Source organism: Vigna unguiculata, chromosome 3 (genome assembly GCF_004118075.2).
Source record: "Vigna unguiculata cultivar IT97K-499-35 chromosome 3, ASM411807v1, whole genome shotgun sequence".
NCBI lineage: Eukaryota > Viridiplantae > Streptophyta > Magnoliopsida > Fabales > Fabaceae > Vigna > Vigna unguiculata.
In genome coordinates this window covers 56,664,876-56,684,687 of record NC_040281.1, presented here as the reverse complement: position 1 = coordinate 56,684,687, position 19,812 = coordinate 56,664,876, and the positions used below count along the sequence as shown (strand labels likewise).

Here is a 19,812-nt window from a genome sequence, read left to right as displayed (position 1 = left end):
TTGACATTATTGAACGATGCACCAAGTGAACATTTCAAAGCTTAGAACTTTCTGAATCACTTTAACATAAATAAAAATGAAACAATATGTCACATGAAGATGGTTCAAGCGTAACCATCATGATTCATATCCATATCTTTTCGTTGCGCGCAACCATTTATAGCGTAGAAAAATCATGGTGTTGTATACAACCAAAATGATCAAAGAAAACAAAATATAAATGCAATATTCGATTTGCCCACTGCAAAATACAAATAATTGATACCATTTTTTTTTTTATCTTTGTTCCATTCCATAAGTTGAAAACAGAGAAACTTTCTCTGTCCACCGTTTCACCCTCTGTGTACTTTCTTCCTCATCCTGACCCCACTAGCAACAAAAATCGCGTTAATTTCTTCTCCCGTTATAAATTTCTCAATTTGGAAAAAAGTTCACTTGAAAAACAACAAGAGATTTTCTTTAAATTATAAAAGAACCTACCATTATTTTCTTCATTTTACATCAAAGCACTGCTGCTATATACCTTTAGAAATAGCTATCATTATAATCTTTTTTGTTAATTACCACTAACATGGAAGGAATGATTGCTTTCTATACTGATTTCACACAGCTTAAACAAGAAAGTAAAGTCTAAGCAAAAAAGGAAGATAATAAATTTTTATTTTATTGCACAACAAAGTTTAATTGGTTTTTCAGAGATTAATCAGACAGCATTCTACAGTTGTTTTATTTATGATAACTGAGAAATGATAAATAATTAAATTAAATTACAGTTTCTCAAAAATAAAGATATAATCAAATCAGATAGGTTGAATTAATTAAAGTAAATTAACACACAAGTAGAAGTTTTGCTGATCATTAATAATTAAAAAAACAAGTGGCTCAATAAAAGGGACAGTTGTACACAAGAAACGAGTTTTCTCAATTATTTCTAATGCTAATTTGGGAAATACTTATTCAATAACTTATATGCAATACTTAAAAATTAGCCGTCTCAGTGATTTCTTAATTAGCTTGTGGGGTTAAAGATTCTTCTGAAATTGATACCTGTAAAAAGATGACACAGAGGAAGCATTCTCAAGTATATAAGTGCTGCATTGTACGCATGAAATGAAGTGTCTTTCCACCAGCATTTGCAACAGCCAGCATAACATAACTTTCCTGTGAAGGAAGTTTTATGTCATTATATTATCAGCACTCTTTTGTCTCTGTGGTCAGCAAGTAAAATCTGCTGCTGTAGCAATAGCAAAGCCTCGGTTCCATGAATTCTTAGCAGCCCATTTGAGAAAAGTCACAAAGATCTTGTATTTTGCTGAATCTGGAAATGGGTTTTCAGATAAGGCTTCTGGGTCTGTGTCTATGGGTGTACTTGGCAAGCTTGAGCTTCATCTCAGTGGGTGCTTTGTGTGCAAGAGTAGGTGCAGTTGACAAAGGGATTGTTTTAGTTCATGGGAAAACTGCTATTGGAAGGATTGATGATGATTTTGTGTGTGCAACTCTGGATTGGTGGCCTCCTCAGAAATGTGACTATGGAAAATGTAGTTGGGGGCATGCTTCTCTGCTTAATCTGGTTAGTTCCATTATTTTGTTCTTATGGTTTCTGAATCTGCTAAAAGATTTTTTTTTTTCTTCAGAATAATAAGATGGCTTTTGCGTCTTCTTCCTTTTAATTTATAAACAACATTTTCTGTACGATGACTTTTTTTCCCTCTTCGGAATGATGCTCGAATCTATCTGGAATGCATGTCTAGGTTGTCTTCTTAAAAAAGATCTATTTATTTGTTAAAATAATAATTCTCTGATCATTTAATGATGAGATTATCCTCTCTACCAGCAATAAAGGTTCTAGTCTTGTCACAAACTTACATCTATAACTTTTATCTGTTGCAGGATCTCAACAACAAAATTTTGTTAAATGCAGTAAAAGGTATGAAAGGATTCACAACTGGGTTGTTTTCGCAGCAATTTACTTCTTTTTTTCAGATCTTATTATTGAATGATTCGTCGTAGTTTTGGTAGTTTATTAAGGTATCATTGGCTTTGAATGTTTTGCAGCCTTTTCATCATTGAAAATTAGAGTAGGTGGCACTTTGCAAGACAAGGTCATATACGGAACTGAAGATAATCGACAACCCTGTACTCCTTTTGTTTTTAATGCTAATGAAATGTTTGGTTTCACTCGAGGGTGCTTACCGATGAACAGGTGGGATGAGCTAAACAGCTTTTTCCAGAAAGCAGGGTAAAATCAGTTTTCCCTTTTTAAGTCATCAACCGTGAGTGTGGTTGGGACTAAATAGACTTATCTTGTTGATTTGGCAACTGTGTTTTTGACAAGTTTAACATCAATGATAGTTATATTTCAGGGCTAAGGTTATCTTTGGATTAAATGAGCTTGCCGGAAAATCTATAAAGTCTGGTTTTGCTGTTGGACCTTGGAACTACACCAATGCTGAATCTTTAATACGATACACTGTCAGAAAGAAGTACCACATTCATGGTTGGGAACTTGGTAAGACTATGCTGCTGGAACAATAAGACTAGGCATGAAAATTTTAAGGTTTAATGCTATCATTATCCCTTATTACACGGCATAGTTCACCTGACAAATTTAAATTTTTATATAAATAGTTGTAATCATCAAACTATTTTGCTACAAGAAAGAAAATGGCAACTTTCCTTCTTTAGAATTAACTGTGGTGTTGTATAAGCAATGTGAATAAAGCCATCTTGTGTGTGGACTAACCACAAGGGAGTCTTTTGTTACGGACAGGGAATGAATTGTGTGGAAATGGAATTGGGGTAAGTGTTGCAGCAGATCAATATGCTTCTGATGTAGCTGCTTTAAGAAGTATAGTTGAAAATGAATATAGAGGGATTGAACCAAAGCCACTAGTTATTGCTCCTGGAGGCTTCTTTGACGCAAATTGGTTCAAGGAATTTATAAGTAAATCTGGTAAATCTGCAGATGTGGTCACCCACCACATTTATAATCTTGGGCCAGGTATCTTCCTCAAAACTGGATATAAATTTATCATGTTTTCCTTGTCTCCATTTCTAACTCAAAGCTACTTACAGGAGTTGATGACCACTTAACTCAAACTATTCTTGACCCTTCCAAACTGGATGGACCGGCTGACACATTCAGAAGGCTCAAAGGTATACTTAAAAATTCAACAAACAAGGTAACAGCATGGGTTGGTGAGGCAGGAGGGGCCTATAATAGTGGCCATCATCTTGTGTCTGATGCATTTGTCTACAGTTTCTGGTTAGTATAACTCCCCTTGCTTTGTCAATACACAAAGAGATTCCCACAGGTTTATTTTCTAAAGCTATCACATTAAACACAGGTATTTGGACCAGCTTGGCATGTCAGCTGTTTATGACACCAGAACATACTGCAGACAAAGTTTGATAGGAGGAAACTATGGTTTACTGAATACTACTACTTTCATGCCAAATCCAGACTATTATAGGTACTAAAAAATGAATTTCATAGTTGAACAATGAGCATCATCATCACCAATTAAATATTGTCTGATTTATCATAGTCAGTCATCCCATGTGTGATACTTGCTTCATTAATTGCTTGCCACTTTATTAAGGAACCTATTTGTTATAAAGAACAAGAGGTTTTATTAAAGTGGGGTCCCATTTGAAGTACATTTTTGTGGATTTGTGCTTTCTTTCTTACAGTGCACTTCTTTGGCACCGACTCATGGGAGGGCGTGTCCTTTCAACCACCTTCTATGGTACAAAGAAGATAAGAACTTACGCACACTGTGCAAAGGAATCTGTAAGTGAAGAAGTTCTGTGTCTGTATTTGTACATGCTAGATGTAATAAATATACTTGAAATCTGATGTGATACTCTCTGTTACAGAAAGGGGTGACAATACTAGTGCTGAACTTGGACAACAGCACCACAGTTGAAGTAAACGTGGCCTTAAAATTTAACAATTTACCTCACAGTGGAGTGCATGAACCAGCCAGAAGAGAGTACCATTTAACAGCACCAGAGAGGAATTTACATAGCCAAATCATGTTGCTAAATGGAAAAGTTTTAAGTGTAAACTCAGCTGGTGAAATTCCTGCTTTGGAGCCTATATATGTAGACTCAACAAAGCCAATAACAGTTGGTCCTGTATCTATTGTATTTGCTCATATACCAAATGTTCTTCTTGCAGCATGCAGCTAGCTCAGTGGCACTAGTTGAATCCGAAAATTGGTTTCACTTGGTGGTCCATAAAATAAGAGATAGAATACATGAAAATTGTATTTAAGCTTATTATTGGTTATAGTTTTATCTTCTCTTCCCCTAATGGGGGCCTACACGACTTTGACCAGTTGTTTGTTTTCTAATGCCTACCATTCAGTTTTAGTGGCAAATTTTAAATGTCTCAGGTAAATTGAGAGTGACATTTAATCTCTTGCCACATGTGGATGAGACATTTAGCATCTACATGGATTAAAGGATAAATTTGAGAGAGTGAAAAGTGAGGTTCAGAAAAATAAAATAAAAGTTTAAAAATGATTTGATTGATAAAATAAAAAATTAATATATGAAATAACTTTTAGAAGTATTAAATAAATAAAATATATTTTAAAAAATCATTATAATTTTTTAATAAAAATAATATTTAAAATAACGAATTAAAATATATTCACTAAATATAAAAGTTTAAATTATTTTATTCTTTTAATTCTACATATTTAATATAACATGAAAACACATATAAACATTACATATATTAAAATATAATTAATATATGATTTTATATAGAAGATGAATAGGCACGTACTGTTATCTTTAGTTGCAAATCTGCTTGTAGATGAAGAGAAAGTCTGATGAAAAATCATTTTGTTTTTCGTGTTTTATTAATATTTATTTCATCGTTTTTCAAACTTTTAAAATCTAAAAACAGAATTTCAAAGATATTCTTCTATGATCCTTTATTAACGACGGTGTTATTAATCACTTTGTAATAGATGAATCTAAACAATCACTTTGTAATGTGACTTTAATTATGAAATATTCTTTATTAAAAAGTATAACATTTCACGTCATTAATTAATTTTCATGGCAATTTTTAATTATATTATTTTATTATTTCTTAATTATTAAAATCTTTGACACAGTTCTTAACTTAATTATAATAGTTAAAAAAACTAAAAGGATATTCATTGAATAAAAAATAAGACCTACATTTTATTTCATTGTATTCCAATACATTTTATTCAACTATAGTTGTATCCATTTTTCATCATCAATTCAAAACAATCTTAAATACAACACAACAAAATCTCAAAAACAAATGAGAGTGAGAGAAATCTCAGCAGAGCAGGTGTTCTTCATCAATAATGATCAGTTGACCTCACAACCAAAGCTTAAGAAATATAGCCTAAAACATAATTAAAAAAAGGAAAAAACAATGACATGGAGAGTTTGGAGAGAGATTTCATAGCTTAAAATGTTAAAATTATTCATCAAAGGTCACTTTCTGGTTGAAACTTGCAAGAGAAGACCATAGCACCAAAAGTTGGTAGAGGAAACTGATTCTTGACTTTCAAGGATTTAAGTTGTCAGTACATTTTTTGGTGACCAACCACCATAACATCATCTGTGAAAAATATACAAAAATTCTATAATATCCTACAATTGAAAAATAAGAATACATACATACATATACCTATACAATCATTTCTTTGTACTTAAATTATCTGATTTGTAAATATCAAAGGATACACCCCCCTGTGTCAAAAATCCACTTCTCATACATAGTGAATGACTGGAACATGAATCAGTTATGCTCAGAAAAACTTTGAGGCTTACTGCTGGCGAACACCAACCATACCATGGTACCAGTCACATAGAAGAAGATTGATGGTGCAAATAGTGAAATCTACATGCCAGAGATGAAATATAAATCAAATTCACATAATGATATACAGCATACATTGAGAAAACAACTAACATTAGCAGCAACTTACGCTCCATGAATGAGTTAAGTCAAGAAGATAACCAGTGAGTGCTACACCCACAATTCCAGGAACAGCCCCAACAGTATTGGTTATACCCTGAGACAAAACAGAACAAGAAAGAAGTCAGATGCAACTCAGATTTTTTTCTTTTTTCTTTTAAAAAAATTATGGATATGGCTCCAATCCAACCCCTAACAGCAAATAGTGAGTATGGTTTAGTCTATCCATTTTCAAGTTATTAACTTGGGTGAATAGGAGTTTCTTTTGGATTGGGAAAATTGGATAGTCTTCAAACTTAGGATGGAACAGAAGTCCATCAAAAGTTAATAATTTTAAACTAAAACTTACAATACATTAGGCCTTTTTGCATGAACAGGACAACTTATAGATTAAAATCCTTTACTCAAAAGGATAAAATTAATATAATTCTAAAGGAGCAGAGAATAACTGTGTCCCATTCTTATTCCAAAATTTGATGGGTGAATGATGCTACCTGCTTCAAGATTCTTATAGGGTGGATATCAGAGGACTTAAAAACAACAAAAGATGTGCAGAACCTTCAAAATGAAAATACTGCAGAAAAGCTTTGAAATGACATAATTTATAAAGTTAAAAATCACCTCTTAGAGAATTAACATGAGAAAGCTTCTACCAATTAGTTTATGCATACCCTGATTTTCATTTATGGTTCTTATTATTTTTTCATCTTAAAAGTACTTGCGCAAAAATTTGTTCAAATAGACCCTTTGTTCTTCTGGGTATTTTGTTAAAAAAATTCACAATATTCAATTTCATATAAAAGAAAAGAAGTGGAAGCACACATACCAGAAGTATACTTGCATATTCGGGTGACATGTCTTGGTGAGTACAATAAAGCCCTGGATAAGCAGATAAATACAGACAGTGAAGGCTAAGGAAAGTATATGAATCAAACAGGGTATATTTGCAGCAGGATTAACTAGTACCTGATAAGGCAAAGCTTGAGAGGGCCAAACCAGCTGTGAGAATTCCCACAATCTCCCAAGGTGGTAACCCTAGATCCAGTGAGGAAAGAGTCATGCAGATTGCAGGGGACAAAAATGCAATAGACTGGCAGATCTTTCGAACCTATAAATAATTTTAAAAGAAATTCAGGCAGCTGAGGAATTAAGAATAAAAGTCAAGATAGATATGTTCAAATAATTTGTCAGTTGCCATTTAGATGTCTGCATTGGGTCAACAGTCACAATATCTACTGTGCCTACATCCAGTGAGGTGTATTCAATAGTCTTGTCTTTACCCTAACATGCATTGTGTATACAGTCAGTTTGGATGCAGAATTTAGTATTAGAGAAGGACTAATGGCTACAGAACATGAAATTTCATTTCTTAACAAAATATGATGTCAACTTTATCATGAAGAAGTACATTTGTTGCCATATCATATGTAGTAATGATTCATATAATAAACAACAATAACAAATAACATTTCAGTGTCTCTCATACCACAGTGGTTTCAACTCCTCTTGAAATCAAGTTGTCAGCTAATTGTGCTGCAAGACCAGTCACAAATATTGAAGCCAATGGAGGAAGTATAGACACCTGAAACGATTAACAATCCCCAATGGTTAGTATATCCGTATGTGTGTGAATATTAGGCGAGATCCCAGTCCAAAAATAGAACTTTTAATAAACTTTTTTTTAGAAAGAAAAAAAAAAAAAACTAAACAGATAGGTTCAACTAGCCTGGTGTTCAGTTAGTCCAGTCACATTGTCAAGAACTTGCAAAGCCATTAAAAACTAGGTTAAATTGGTAAAAGGAAAGTCCATATTGAATTGGGAAAAAGATGTTTTCATTGAGGGAGAGCCATGGTAAAATATTTAAAACAGTAAGGTTGTTGCCTTCTGACATGGAGATCATGGGTTAAAATATTTAAAACAGTCTCTCCACTTGTTGGGGTACCACACCCCCAAGTTGGAACATCGAAAATAGTAATGATTATTTTTTTTAAAGAAAATTCATGTTAAGTATCATTATGAATTATGACATCTACACGGTGATGATTGTTTACTCTTCAAAACTATTATCTATTAAGTTTAAATAGTTTAATATTATTCAACATATAATTTGCTATTTCAATTATGTCATTATTTTTGGCCAAGTTTTGGGCTAGCTAAAGGAGATGGTGCGAGGCCATTCAAAATTTGTGTTAGGAAAAATAAAAGACATAGCATAATTTGGTAGTACTGTTAAATATGTGGTATGATAGCCCTGCAAGATGCAGTTAATGTGTCAGTTTATTATTTGTGATGTTTTGAAAGAGGAAATTGCTACATTTCTTTCGTTGTCAATGTGAGACATAAAGAATGAAAATAGCTACTCTCCCTACTCAAGACATGAATAGGCACTAAAACAAGAAAGAAAAAATAACTGTCTTACCCATGCAGCTTCAGTCAGATTTAGATTCAGCTCCTCACTACATATCATACAGATGGACGAATTAGATTCTCCAGTGATCAAAACTGTACGCAATACTAGCACTAAATTCTGTACAACTTTAAAACAAAAATTTTAAGATCTGACAATCATGCATAACACAAAATTATCTAATTTCTCAAGAATTTTCAAAATGCATAACTAATCTTAGTTGCAATATATTGCCAAATGGCAGTCAGTGATCATCACTATACATCAGTATGGAATCTACAAAATAATGCTAAGCAGTCACAAAGTAAAGGAGATCTCAAGTTGTCTTGAGATATGACAAAGGGTGCAAACTTCATCTTATAAATTAATTTTGTAGGATTAAGTAAGACCTAAACTCACTTTCGAAAATAAACTATGGTTTTCTCCAAGGTACTACAAAGCTTTTCCATGGTTTGCAACTGTAGAGAAGTTTGAATTCGACGCATAAATATGTTAAAACCATTAGCAGAGTGCTATAAAATTCTTTACATAATTTCTTTGACCTGAGAATATTCGAAATCTCAAATTGATTCTCTCTGAACAATGAAAGAGAAAAAGACAAATTTAGAATTTACTATTCTTTATGCCGAAGATCCAATTGTTAAACCCTATGAATAAATTATTTACAAAATTACTTTCTTCCCCAAATTCATCAATCTTTAAACAAGAGGAATTATTTTATAAAAGAAAAAGCAATCGAAGTGTGTGATCAACACTATGGCATCATCTCATAGCAACAGGGCTCAGCAGCAGTAAAGTCGTCAATTTCAAATTGAAATTCCCAGACTGTAAAATTCTAAAATGTAATAATATAACTTTGGTTCCTCTGCGTGTGTGTGTGTAACAAGAGTAAATAAAAGGTAAATCCGCTTCTTTCTAGCATATCATGATATGATAATTTAATTAAATTTCTGTAAGTAAAAATATGTCATGAATGAGTAAATGTTAAAATGGCAAAAAAAGTTAAAGAAACAATTATTCATTCGAAAGGTCACCACTGACTCAATGGTGGCTTGGTTGCAGTGAAAGATAAAAAGTGGAAACAGGGTACCTAAAAAATGTGGGAAGCCATGATAGACAATTATAGTGACCCCAACTACCACAGAAATGAGCATATATCATAGCCCACACAGCACGATTTTGGAAAAAGGCCTTCCAAGGTACATCCTGTATTATAAGAACAGACACAAAACAATGTTACTTAGCAGATATTGTAAGCATTCACTTAATCTAACCAAGTGTAAGTCTTACACGCATACTGGAAAAAAAAATTATATCTGGTATTTGAACTCTTAAGAATACTTGGAAATTGGAATTGCTTGAGAAAATACCTCCAAAATGAACATCCATAAATACAAACATACATACATATATATATAAATAATTTTTATTACCATGAAAATCCTTAATAAATTCTAAATTGTAGCCAAATGAGATAAGAATGACGGACATGTTAAGCACTTACAGGGGAAAAAAAATAGAAGATAATGAACTTCACTCCTCTATAAGCTAAAATTAGTTTATGCATGAGTTAAAAATAAAAACTCAGAGAAACTATATGAGAGAGCTTTTACAAATTATCTAGTGCATGAGTTAATTTTAGCTTATGGAGAAACTGATTTCAATTTTTCCTCTAATGTTTTCTTCCTAAAGGTGTTTACAGAGACAATATCTATAATAACTAACACAACCAATAAAAAGTATAAGAATATCTAAAGCCATTAAGCAGAACTGCCCAGTCATTCCTACGGTCATTCAAATTTTGACAAAAGAATGAGCTTCAAAACTGCCGTAAATTTCTTTACTTGTACCTTCAAAGAGCCATTCAATTCGGTCAGAGAAGTTTTCCATGAGTTTGTCAGGGTGTCTGGGGCTGTAACGAGGCAGTGAAAGACAAAAGTTAAAAACAACCACTTTAACCACGTAAGGCTTCAAATTCTAAACAAAAGAATGAAAGCCTTCAACTGAACAACAAAGACACCTTATATACGAACATGCAAACTGCCTTTTACACATAATATAAGAAAAATGAAAAAGTAGAAGATATTATCTTCATTTTATAATTTATTAATTCTTAACCAAATGTGCAGATTATGAGTACTGACATGATGTTAGGAGCTATGAAGCCTGGATACGGACACAGACACGGATACAACACGAACACAGAAATACAGCTAAATTGAAAAACATAGGACACAGGACACGGCATGTATATACATATTATTTTCTAACTTTCAACTAACACATTGTCAACTAACATAGAAATGAATCTAATTTATTTATCTAATATAAAAAAAGTGAAAAGTAGTGATCATATAATATTTTTTCCTTATTTTTAGAATCATAATAGAAACTTATGTGATAAATTTACAAGTTTATGGATTTTTTAGAAAATCATTGAATTTGTGGTTATTAATATTGTGTTGGAGTCATGTCAAAATCATGTTAAAGACCAAAAAAAAATATCTTTCAAATTGGACACTTTACTGATACGTGTCGGACACGGGACACACCCATTGATGAGAGATACTGTGTAAATGGAGCAACTTGGTCTTGGTTATACAGCAGAGGGTGGAAGATTGATTTTAAAAATTAGAGTTCCGACTTTTCAAAGCACGTTTGAACCCAATTGTCCTCTCACATTTTATTGGCTTTCAACAGGGTTATTCAAACACAGCCTAAGTATAAGTAGTTACTGGTTATATACTTATATTAGAAACGTGTAATAGATTAGGTATAACAGATAGTTATTAGAAGATTTTGGAGGTCGAAGGGCATATGCACATAATTTACGAACAAAAATAGGCATTCTTTATGGGGACAGAAATAAAACCGTTTCACACATTTGAAAAGGGGATTCTTCCATTGCCAGAGAAAGGCTTAGGGTGTTTTTTGATTCTCTCTCCCTCTTAACCCTTTTTTTACCTCGAGAACCTAACATATACTTAAAATCCTTGCTGACATGTCATAGTTTCAAATTCACATTGATTTTGTGAACCATTCAGTTCATGAAATTGTAAGCATTATAGACATTAGTTCCTGAATTTTCTAAACTCCCATATAGTTCTTGACTTTGCAAAAAGTTATTCACTTAAATCCTTAATGCCAATGAATAAAAGCTTAGAAAAGGTCTAAACTGAATGACTTTCTAAAAATGATGGACTAAGTGAGGGTTTAGAAATGTCAAGGACTAAAAGGACAAATGCTTGCAAGTTCAGAACTTATCCGGTGGTCACTCAACATTAATTATTGAATCACACATAACCACAGACACAAGGAATAACCTGGTAAATATGTAGGTAACCCATATCTTATGTCAGGTAACATTGGAGATCTATTAAATGATTATTATTGAATTTGACTCCACTAAAGTCAGCTCTCACTTTGGAAGGAAAAGTAAGAAATCTCAATATTCATGCCAACATCAATGGTGAGAATATCATGCACATGTATAACAAATCATGGATTTGTTAGAAACTACTCCTTGATTTTTCCTTAATAGCTGAGATGCCTGCCTCACCTTCCTCTTCCTCTCTAAAGTGAAATTTTCAATTTAGAAGAGCAAATTCACAGAATGATTAGCGTTGACAAAAACAACAGCAAACCAAGCTATAGGCTGATACAAAATTTATCATTTTCCAGCAGTGTTGATGAAGATGAAAAGCAAAGAAAAAGTGATAACTCCACTCAGACCAAAGCAGATTAAGCAGGCAGGTAGTACCATAGTAAGGATGACCTCCGAAGTATTTTTCAAAAGAAAAAAAAAATGTTTCCAACAATAAGATCATCAAGCAAACATTACTTGATAAATATAAATTCCAGCAGATCATAAATCCTAATAGATTGTAAAACTTATTTTAATAGAAATGCGTCATTTATCATCATTGATTTAATAACAAAATACATTTTAGCCCAAATCAAGAAGCCACAAAAAAAATTAAAATAGATAAAGATCTCACATGAAAGAGATTTTGGATTTAATTGTTTTTCACCTCCTTCAAGAACTTGAAACCCCAAAAACCTTCAAAAATCATGCCAATAAAGCAAGTCATAATTTGAATCTAACAACCATATTTGAAACTCAAGACATAGGAAATTTACTATTTTTAACTAATAGAGAGGCAAGTGGAAAATAGATAGTCATTTATACTTACCAAGCAATCCCCAAAAGACCAAATAAATAAAATACTGATTCCCAACCAAGATTTTGGATAAGAGGAGGAGCCAAAAGAAGCCTGACAGATATTAAAGTGTTAAAATTGAGAGTAGACAATAAAAAAAATTACAATTATGGGTAACTTCAAGCTAGAAAATGCCCTACCCCATAACACTTCCAACACTCAAACCTCCAAAAACAAATCCTACTGCCCGTGAACGTTCTTCCAATGGTATTGACCTGCATGTGGCAATAAACCTTACCAGTTAAAAAAGTGAAAAGATAAAAATATATATTATAACTGACTGACATGTATGGTATATGTAAAAAATCTGTGGCTGAGTTAGGTGAATGAATTATTAACTTAAAGTATTTTTGTTAAGCTCCAAACAATTGCTGTTTGTGTTCAACCTCTTTATGTTTCTTTGGATTCTTATAATGCAAGAAAAAATTCGGTTCAACCAAATATACATGCCTGGCAATAAGATCCGTAGCTGCAGAGGGTGAAACACCTTCGCCTATCCCAACCTAGATATTCAATGGAAGAGAAGAGCTTAGTAGTGTTGAAAAAGAATAACAAATGTTAACCAGTGTACAGGTTAAATAGCAATAAATATACGAAAAAGAAACCCAAAATAGGCATACTAACAGCAGAAGATAGAAAATCCCATGGAAAGATAAATACATCAAAATAATAACATTTTGCTAGACCAGAGGAATCATGGGTGTAAGTAGCCCTTAAATCAGCAAAAGAAAGAAAGTATGCATTGGGTGATTGAAAAAAATTACTGACCAAAACCCTTGACAAAAGTAAGCTAGGCATAAATCCAGCAAGAAAAGGAACAAGAGCGGTAGCCACTGACCATATCAGTACCCCAACCTCAAGAACAGTCCTGAAAAAGAAAGATAATGTTGTAACATCATAAACTCGGAAGCTAAATAGAAATATCAGTGCCAACTCTGAATGAGGTAATTGTCCAATTACAATCTCTTTCTTTAGGACTTGAACACGAGTTTTTCAATTGACTCCCTTTTAATAAAAGGAAGATATAGATGGATACAATTGTCAATAATAGACAAAGGAATGCTTAGACAATTATTTCAATAACAATATAATATAGTATGTAAATGCCGTGTTGTAAATACCTCAGTTTAATCTTGAACCTCTCTTTGGAATGTAATTATAATTTCACCCGATAGATAAACGTGACGAATATGTGTTGCACAATGACAAAGGTATTGTTTAAGATGGCTTAAAGGACAACGAAGAAAAATTTAGAAATGGGAAACTCATTAAGAGAATGCTTGGTTTGGTATGAAAAAATAATAATTCCAGTTCTGTCAGCATTCCATGGAAATGAGAATTCCTACCTGTAGAAAGAGACACATCCTAATAATTATCTTGAGAGAGCCGCACCACAAAAGCTAGCTATTGTAAATGGAGCCCAGGGTCTTATAAACCCCACAATAATATCTCACACTTCCAATGTTCGACTCAAGTCTCACACCTTACAGTTGGATTATAAGATCCCACCACGCTCCACAACCCTAAGGCCCATGGGGGCTGGCTATGCACTAGCCCTTTGAATAATCTAGGAAAACATTGCAATGTTGGTATCACCACCTGCACCTCGTTAGCAATTGAGAGACATGATTAAAGGCTCTGATAAAAATCGGTAAGAACCTAGGGAGAACTACACCACAAAAGATACTTGGAGAGTTCAAAGCCTTATAAACTCCATACTAGAATCTCATATTTCCAAATGTGAGATTAAAGTTCAATGCCTCGCAAGTAGATTCTAACATATGTTACATATCCATCCTGAGCCTTGATTACAAAGAGATTACATGACAAGATATTTGCTGCTAAGCATTTTAAAGATTTGATTTTTCCAAAGTCGGACAACCCATTGATTCATTGTTTCATTATCAATTCAACGTTATAGTGGACAATACTCAAATCATTTACCAGCATTTCCTTCCTAATAGAATAATCAGAAATCGGTGCAAGTCCCAATTTTACAATTTGATTACTTAGTCATTAAAACTTGAGTTCAAAGTGCCTAAAACTTCAGTACAATATGCAAAAGAGTATACATCTGGTTCAACTTAATTTGAACCTCAGATCATTGCTGGCCTAACTATGGAAAAATGAACCATCTTCGTATTTGGAGTTAGGGCCCAATTCAACAGCATACCACCTCACCCAAGGATCCTAAAGCGTGGAAATGCTTTGAAAATTTCTTAGAATTTAGACTTTGGTCTAACTCAAACCCACAAATTTATTTCTAAGATGAGGGTTATCCAAACTGTAGAATCTTTATTTGATTCATATCTCTAGTTAATGTGAAATTACAAGCCACTAAGAACCTACATATTAGTAGTGGCACTCTGTGATGCTTCACTCAACTCTTGGCATTTCAATTGCTTTGCATGTTCCTTCCAGATGCAGACAAGATACATATTTTTTCTGAGTTAAAAATAATAAAATAAATACAGAAAACAGAGAAGGGAAGATTAGAGGTAAACTAGAAAAATAAAGTAGAATTACTTTATCAAATCTATACCGACCAAATTAAAGTGGCCTTGATTTCTTCTCTATTCACTAAAACTTATGTGCCAAATGTTTTCATACTCTTTTGGCAGAGAAAAGTAGAAAACCAATAACATCTTATCACCCCGGAGTATTGTACTTTTCCAGTTTTCTTTCAGACTTTAACTTTGATACATTGTTAGTGTAAAGATCTTTACAATTTGGATCATGGTTATAAATTGCAGGTGCAACCGTTGCAGCTGCTGCAATACAGACTGTGACCGCTGCAGCATGAAATTATTATATGTTTGCAATAAGAATTTTATAAATTATTCTAATTGTTGGAATATTTTTTCTAATTATGCATTAGCACATCTCATGTCTTCCCAATACATCACTATGCGGTGTCATTTGTTCTCACCTAACATCTCACATGGTCGTCACATTCATTACCATTGGCAGTTTAGAAGTTAGAGCAATGCTGAAGATAAGTTGTGGATGCATTGTGATAACTTGTGTGAATGAAAACCACACTGACAAGGAAGGTCATTGCGGTTGTGGAAAGTACCATAGTTGTATGTCGTTGCAGTTTTGGGAAACACCGCAACTATTTGTGCATGCAAGCCACAATTTAGAACGGTGCTTTGTATATAACTTTTAAAATAATACAAAGTCCGTAATTTTTAATTATGTCAATCCATGACATGATTGAAAAATAGAATAAAGAATATTTACAATGTCAGGGCAATTTGAACTAAAATATCTCAATAAAGCGATGTTTGGACAAACTTCTTGTGAGAGACAAAACTAAGAGGACAAAAGTTTCTTCACAAGCTAGTATTAAGAAATTCTCTTATATATATATAATTGTTCTAATTATTTCTGTACTTGTAGATAACTAACTTAAGCTTATGAAGAAATTCATTTAATTTTTCTCTTATTTTCTCTCCTACAAATGCTTAAAAGTCTAACACAAGATAAATCTTTCGGGAAGCAAATAGCAATAAAGCAAAGAAAGAATAAGTGTTGCAACTGGTAACTAACCGGCCACCAAATATTTTGGCTAGCCAACCCCCAGGCAATTGACTCAATGCATAGCCCCAGAAGAAGGAGGACTGAACCAATCCAGCCGTTGTCGAGTTCCACCCAAATTGATGAGACATTGGAATTATGGCAACACTCAAGTTCACCTGCACCCCATTAAATCAAAATCAAATCCCACGGATAATTAATGAAGCAATTCATTGATTATACTCTAAAAATGCTTTCTTTCCATTAAAAACAAAAAACCACCAAAAAAGAAAGTGCTTTCATTTGCTTGCTTATATGATTATATCTAATTGTGATCAAGAATCAATTTTACTTTGTGGGGTTGCAAAAGCATGTAAGAACCTTATCCATGTTACAAATAACGAAGGCGAGAGATGTGGTGCCAATGAGCTTGTATCTTTGGGGAAGATTCTTCCAAGGTGGCCAGGTCCCGGACAAGTTTTCATGCTTCTTCTCCACCTCTTCCACTTGAAGCTCCGTGAGAGCTTTGGCCTTGGCCACTCTGTGGGTTTCTTTGGCATTTTGTTGAGCGCTAGAAACTATTCGGAGCCTTAAGCTGTAGCTGGAAGGTGAGGGGTGCAAGTGAAAACGTGGAAACGATGTCGTTCTGATAAAAGGGGTGTGTGAGTATGCTCTGTGAGTATGTGAAATGAAGCAGGAATTGTCTGGTCTCAGCGTGAGCTTGGCCATGCTGGTTAAAAAGTTGCAGAAAGCAAAGGAAAGGGGAAAAAAAGATAAAAGAAACAATATTTGGGTGTGTTAGGGAGTGTCATTACATAACAAAACATGAGGCGTATGGGTAATACTAACATTGTTGCTATAAGAGGTGGCCACGAAGTGGTGGTGCTTGTGGCTCACATCAAAATGAAGATTTGGAATAAACAAGGCACAATCATAGTCAAAGCCATAGTCTATAACATGTTTATGTTGTTTTTGGTTCCAAACATTGTAATGTTTTTGGTCAAGATATGTTAACATGTGGGAAAACGTGGGCCGGGCCATCCTGTTGCGTATTTATATATCAAGAGAGTGCAAAGAGTAATCCTATCCTACCATGTCACCAACTCGAACACTACTTTCAGGTCCGAAAGCTTTTAAGTCTTCTATTTTCAGAATTATAGAATATATTTTAAAACTTTTCTTTCTACACATCTTATTTCGTAAAAATAAATTCTGTAATAGATGTTTGTGATTAATAATCCAAAATAATTTAAAGATTAATTTTTTATTTTTGAAATATAGTTGTTTGTTCAAACTATTTTAGAAACATTCAAAATATATTCTTCGAAAATTTATAAGAATTTTAAAAGGTTATTTTGTTGGGTCAAACATCCCGCAACAGTTTAGTTGGGTCACCCTTTGCTCACAGCTTCTTCCTGCACCTCTCTTTGTTACTGCACCCCCAAAATTTTTAAAATACCCACATTACCCTTGTAAAGTATTTGTGGTGACGGTGATGATTGATAGTGGTTTTTGATCGGTGGTGGTCTCGGATGGTGTGTTTCAATATAGAAAAATAAATAATTTAAAAAATGCGTTTATCTTATTGAAGTGACCAAGTTACAGCCAAAATCAAATAAATAGCACAACGAATTTCAAACCTTGCTGTCAAATTGAAATTTAAAATTTTAATTTCAAATAATTTAATTACTCAAAAAAAATCAAAATTTTATATTTTTAAAACTACACGAACGCATATTTTTATCATAAAACATTCTAAATATTTTGTTAAAAAACTATTGGATGCAAAACTTTCGGCTATACAGACGATCCATGTTCCTTATTAAAACAGTTTAACTACGAAAAACTAAGCACAGCTCATGTTCTTGTCGGAGCCATTGGACTAAACTGCAGACATTGTTTTGTATATAACACTAAACAAATTGTCTCCAAAAGAAACGTGGAGTAATAAAATATTCATCAACACATAATCACTAACTTCACACAACAGAAAACCATCCATTGGTGGATCAACAATTAAGAAAGACATGGCTGGCCAAGAGAAATCGGTGGCCAAGAGCGTTCAAGAAATGTCCATGGAAGGTGATGAACCACCACCGCAATATATTGTTAAAGGAAATAGCTTTGGATCTAAAGATTCTTCTGCACTCATTCCAATACCCATCATTGATGTAAGTCTCCTCTCATCAGAAGGTGAGCTACACAGGCTCAGATCTTCTCTAACTTCAGCTGGATGCTTCCAGGTGTGGATCTACAAAACCTTCCAAAAACCTCATCTTCACTGTTACTTGCATGTGTTTCAAAGAACCATAACTCATATATTGCATATTATTGTACTTTCTAGTTCCCTTTGAAGAGTTATTAAGATAAAAAAAGAGAAAAAAAAAGTGTCTTTATCTTTGTAATAGTGAGCATACATATCTGACATGCAGGCAATTGGTCATGGAATGTCAAGTTCGTACCTTGACAAAATACGTGAACTTGCAAAACAATTTTTTGCACTCCCAGAAGAGGAAAAACAGAAATATGCTCGAGCTGTTAATGAATCTGAAGGATATGGGAATGATAGAGTGGTTTCAGACAAGCAGGTTCTTGACTGGTCCTATCGCCTATCACTTCGAGTTTTTCCAGAAGAAAAACGAAGGCTTTCTCTTTGGCCCAAGATTCCTTCTGATTTTAGGTACCTGAGATGTTTCTTGAGGATACATTTTCTATCTGAGAAATTTCTGTAGCTTACTTAAGTAAGTTACTGGGCTGAATTTTCTTAATATAATGCAGTGAGAAATTAGAGGAGTTTTCGGCGAAAGTGAAATCAATGATGGATTATCTCTTGAGATCCATGGCAAGGTCACTGAATTTGGAAGAGGGTAGCTTCCGGGACCAGTTTGGTGAAGAATCATTGATGCTAGCGAGGTTCAACTTCTATCCACGTTGTTCTAGGCCTGATTTGGTTCTTGGCGTCAAACCTCACACAGATAGATCAGGAATCACAGTTCTATTGCAAGACAAAGAAGTGGAAGGTCTTCAAGTTCTGATAGATGAAAAATGGGTCAGTGTTCCCACTATCCCCGATGCCTTTGTTGTCAATCTGGGCGATCAAATGCAGGTAATCGTTGTTCTACTACTTGTTGATGAATAATCAAAATTCTCCTAGCTTAAAGATACTATTTTTGTACTTGCTTACTTGTTGGTGGTGCGTCATTAACTAGTTTTTGAGGTGGAATCAGTGTTCAGTTGATGAATGGTTAATGAAGTTTGGCACTGTTGCAGATCATGAGTAATGGAATATTCAAGAGCATAATGCACAGGGTTGTGACAAACACAGAAAAGATGAGGATGTCTTTGGCAATGTTTAATGAGCCAGATCCTGAGAACGAGATTGGACCTGTAGAGGGTCTTATAGATGAGACACGACCTAGGTTATACAGAAACGTTAAATGTTATGGTGACATCAACTACAAGTGCTATCAAGAGGGAAAGATTGCTCTTGAGACTGTCAAAATTGCAGATAACTCTGATTAAAGGTGGTGAGACTTTCAAATGTGAATTCCCAACCTGTTGGAAAAGTCTTTGATGTTTTTGTTATTTGAATCAAACTATAAAAGATAAACATGTATGGTTCAGTTGCTTTGAAACCATAACTAGTAATATAATAAAATGTTAGCAAGTTAAATCCGTTTTATAGCAA

The 19,812-nt window shown here is 33.7% G+C and overlaps 3 protein-coding genes across 4 annotated transcripts; 2 read left to right on the top strand and 1 right to left on the bottom strand.

Moving 5' to 3' along the window:
• The first annotated feature begins 1,064 nt into the window (after nt 1–1,064).
• On the top strand, nt 1,065–4,330 carry LOC114174993 (heparanase-like protein 3). The gene is made up of 9 exons (XM_028059741.1): nt 1,065–1,570; nt 1,891–1,927; nt 2,056–2,239; nt 2,364–2,509; nt 2,771–3,001; nt 3,076–3,265; nt 3,348–3,473; nt 3,694–3,793; nt 3,880–4,330. Exons 1-9 carry the CDS (start codon nt 1,325–1,327, stop codon nt 4,192–4,194), a joined length of 1,575 nt encoding a protein of 524 aa, XP_027915542.1. The 5' UTR covers nt 1,065–1,324; the 3' UTR covers nt 4,195–4,330.
• A 1,206-nt stretch (nt 4,331–5,536) lies between these two features.
• LOC114175760 (probable anion transporter 6, chloroplastic) lies at nt 5,537–17,043 on the bottom strand. 2 transcript variants are annotated; one of them, XM_028060552.1, is made up of 15 exons: nt 16,506–17,042; nt 16,158–16,303; nt 13,374–13,473; nt 13,056–13,108; nt 12,746–12,820; nt 12,579–12,659; nt 12,384–12,445; nt 10,236–10,297; nt 9,476–9,591; nt 8,398–8,434; nt 7,464–7,559; nt 6,944–7,085; nt 6,804–6,856; nt 5,988–6,074; nt 5,537–5,899 (listed from the first exon to the last, which is right to left on the bottom strand). In XM_028060552.1, the coding sequence occupies exons 1-15, from the start codon at nt 16,851–16,853 to the stop codon at nt 5,798–5,800; spliced, it is 1,560 nt and encodes a 519-aa protein (XP_027916353.1). In that variant the 5' UTR covers nt 16,854–17,042; the 3' UTR covers nt 5,537–5,797. The 2 variants fall into 2 exon arrangements, with proteins under 2 accessions (XP_027916353.1, XP_027916354.1); XM_028060553.1 differs by lacking the exon at nt 12,746–12,820 and having other exon boundaries at nt 16,506–17,043.
• Nucleotides 17,044–18,077: 1,034 nt separating this feature from the next.
• LOC114177178 (protein SRG1-like) lies at nt 18,078–19,812 on the top strand. The gene is made up of 4 exons (XM_028062435.1): nt 18,078–18,367; nt 18,557–18,804; nt 18,903–19,230; nt 19,395–19,812. Exons 1-4 carry the CDS (start codon nt 18,152–18,154, stop codon nt 19,644–19,646), a joined length of 1,044 nt encoding a protein of 347 aa, XP_027918236.1. The 5' UTR covers nt 18,078–18,151; the 3' UTR covers nt 19,647–19,812.

Coding starts and splice junctions, on each gene's coding strand:
- LOC114174993 (XM_028059741.1), top strand. CDS start 1,325: ATGGGTTTTCAGATAAGGCTTCTGGGTCTGTGTCTATGGGTGTACTTG. Junction 3,474..3,693: donor CCAAATCCAGACTATTATAG/GTACTAAAAAAT, acceptor TCTTTCTTACAG/TGCACTTCTTTGGCACCGAC. Junction 3,794..3,879: donor CACACTGTGCAAAGGAATCT/GTAAGTGAAGAA, acceptor TCTCTGTTACAG/AAAGGGGTGACAATACTAGT.
- LOC114175760 (XM_028060552.1), bottom strand. CDS start 16,853: ATGGCCAAGCTCACGCTGAGACCAGACAATTCCTGCTTCATTTCACAT. Junction 12,821..13,055: donor GCTACGGATCTTATTGCCAG/GCATGTATATTT, acceptor TGCCACATGCAG/GTCAATACCATTGGAAGAAC. Junction 12,660..12,745: donor AGTGTTGGAAGTGTTATGGG/GTAGGGCATTTT, acceptor AATATCTGTCAG/GCTTCTTTTGGCTCCTCCTC.
- LOC114177178 (XM_028062435.1), top strand. CDS start 18,152: ATGGCTGGCCAAGAGAAATCGGTGGCCAAGAGCGTTCAAGAAATGTCC. Junction 18,368..18,556: donor CTTCAGCTGGATGCTTCCAG/GTGTGGATCTAC, acceptor TCTGACATGCAG/GCAATTGGTCATGGAATGTC. Junction 19,231..19,394: donor ATCTGGGCGATCAAATGCAG/GTAATCGTTGTT, acceptor GCACTGTTGCAG/ATCATGAGTAATGGAATATT.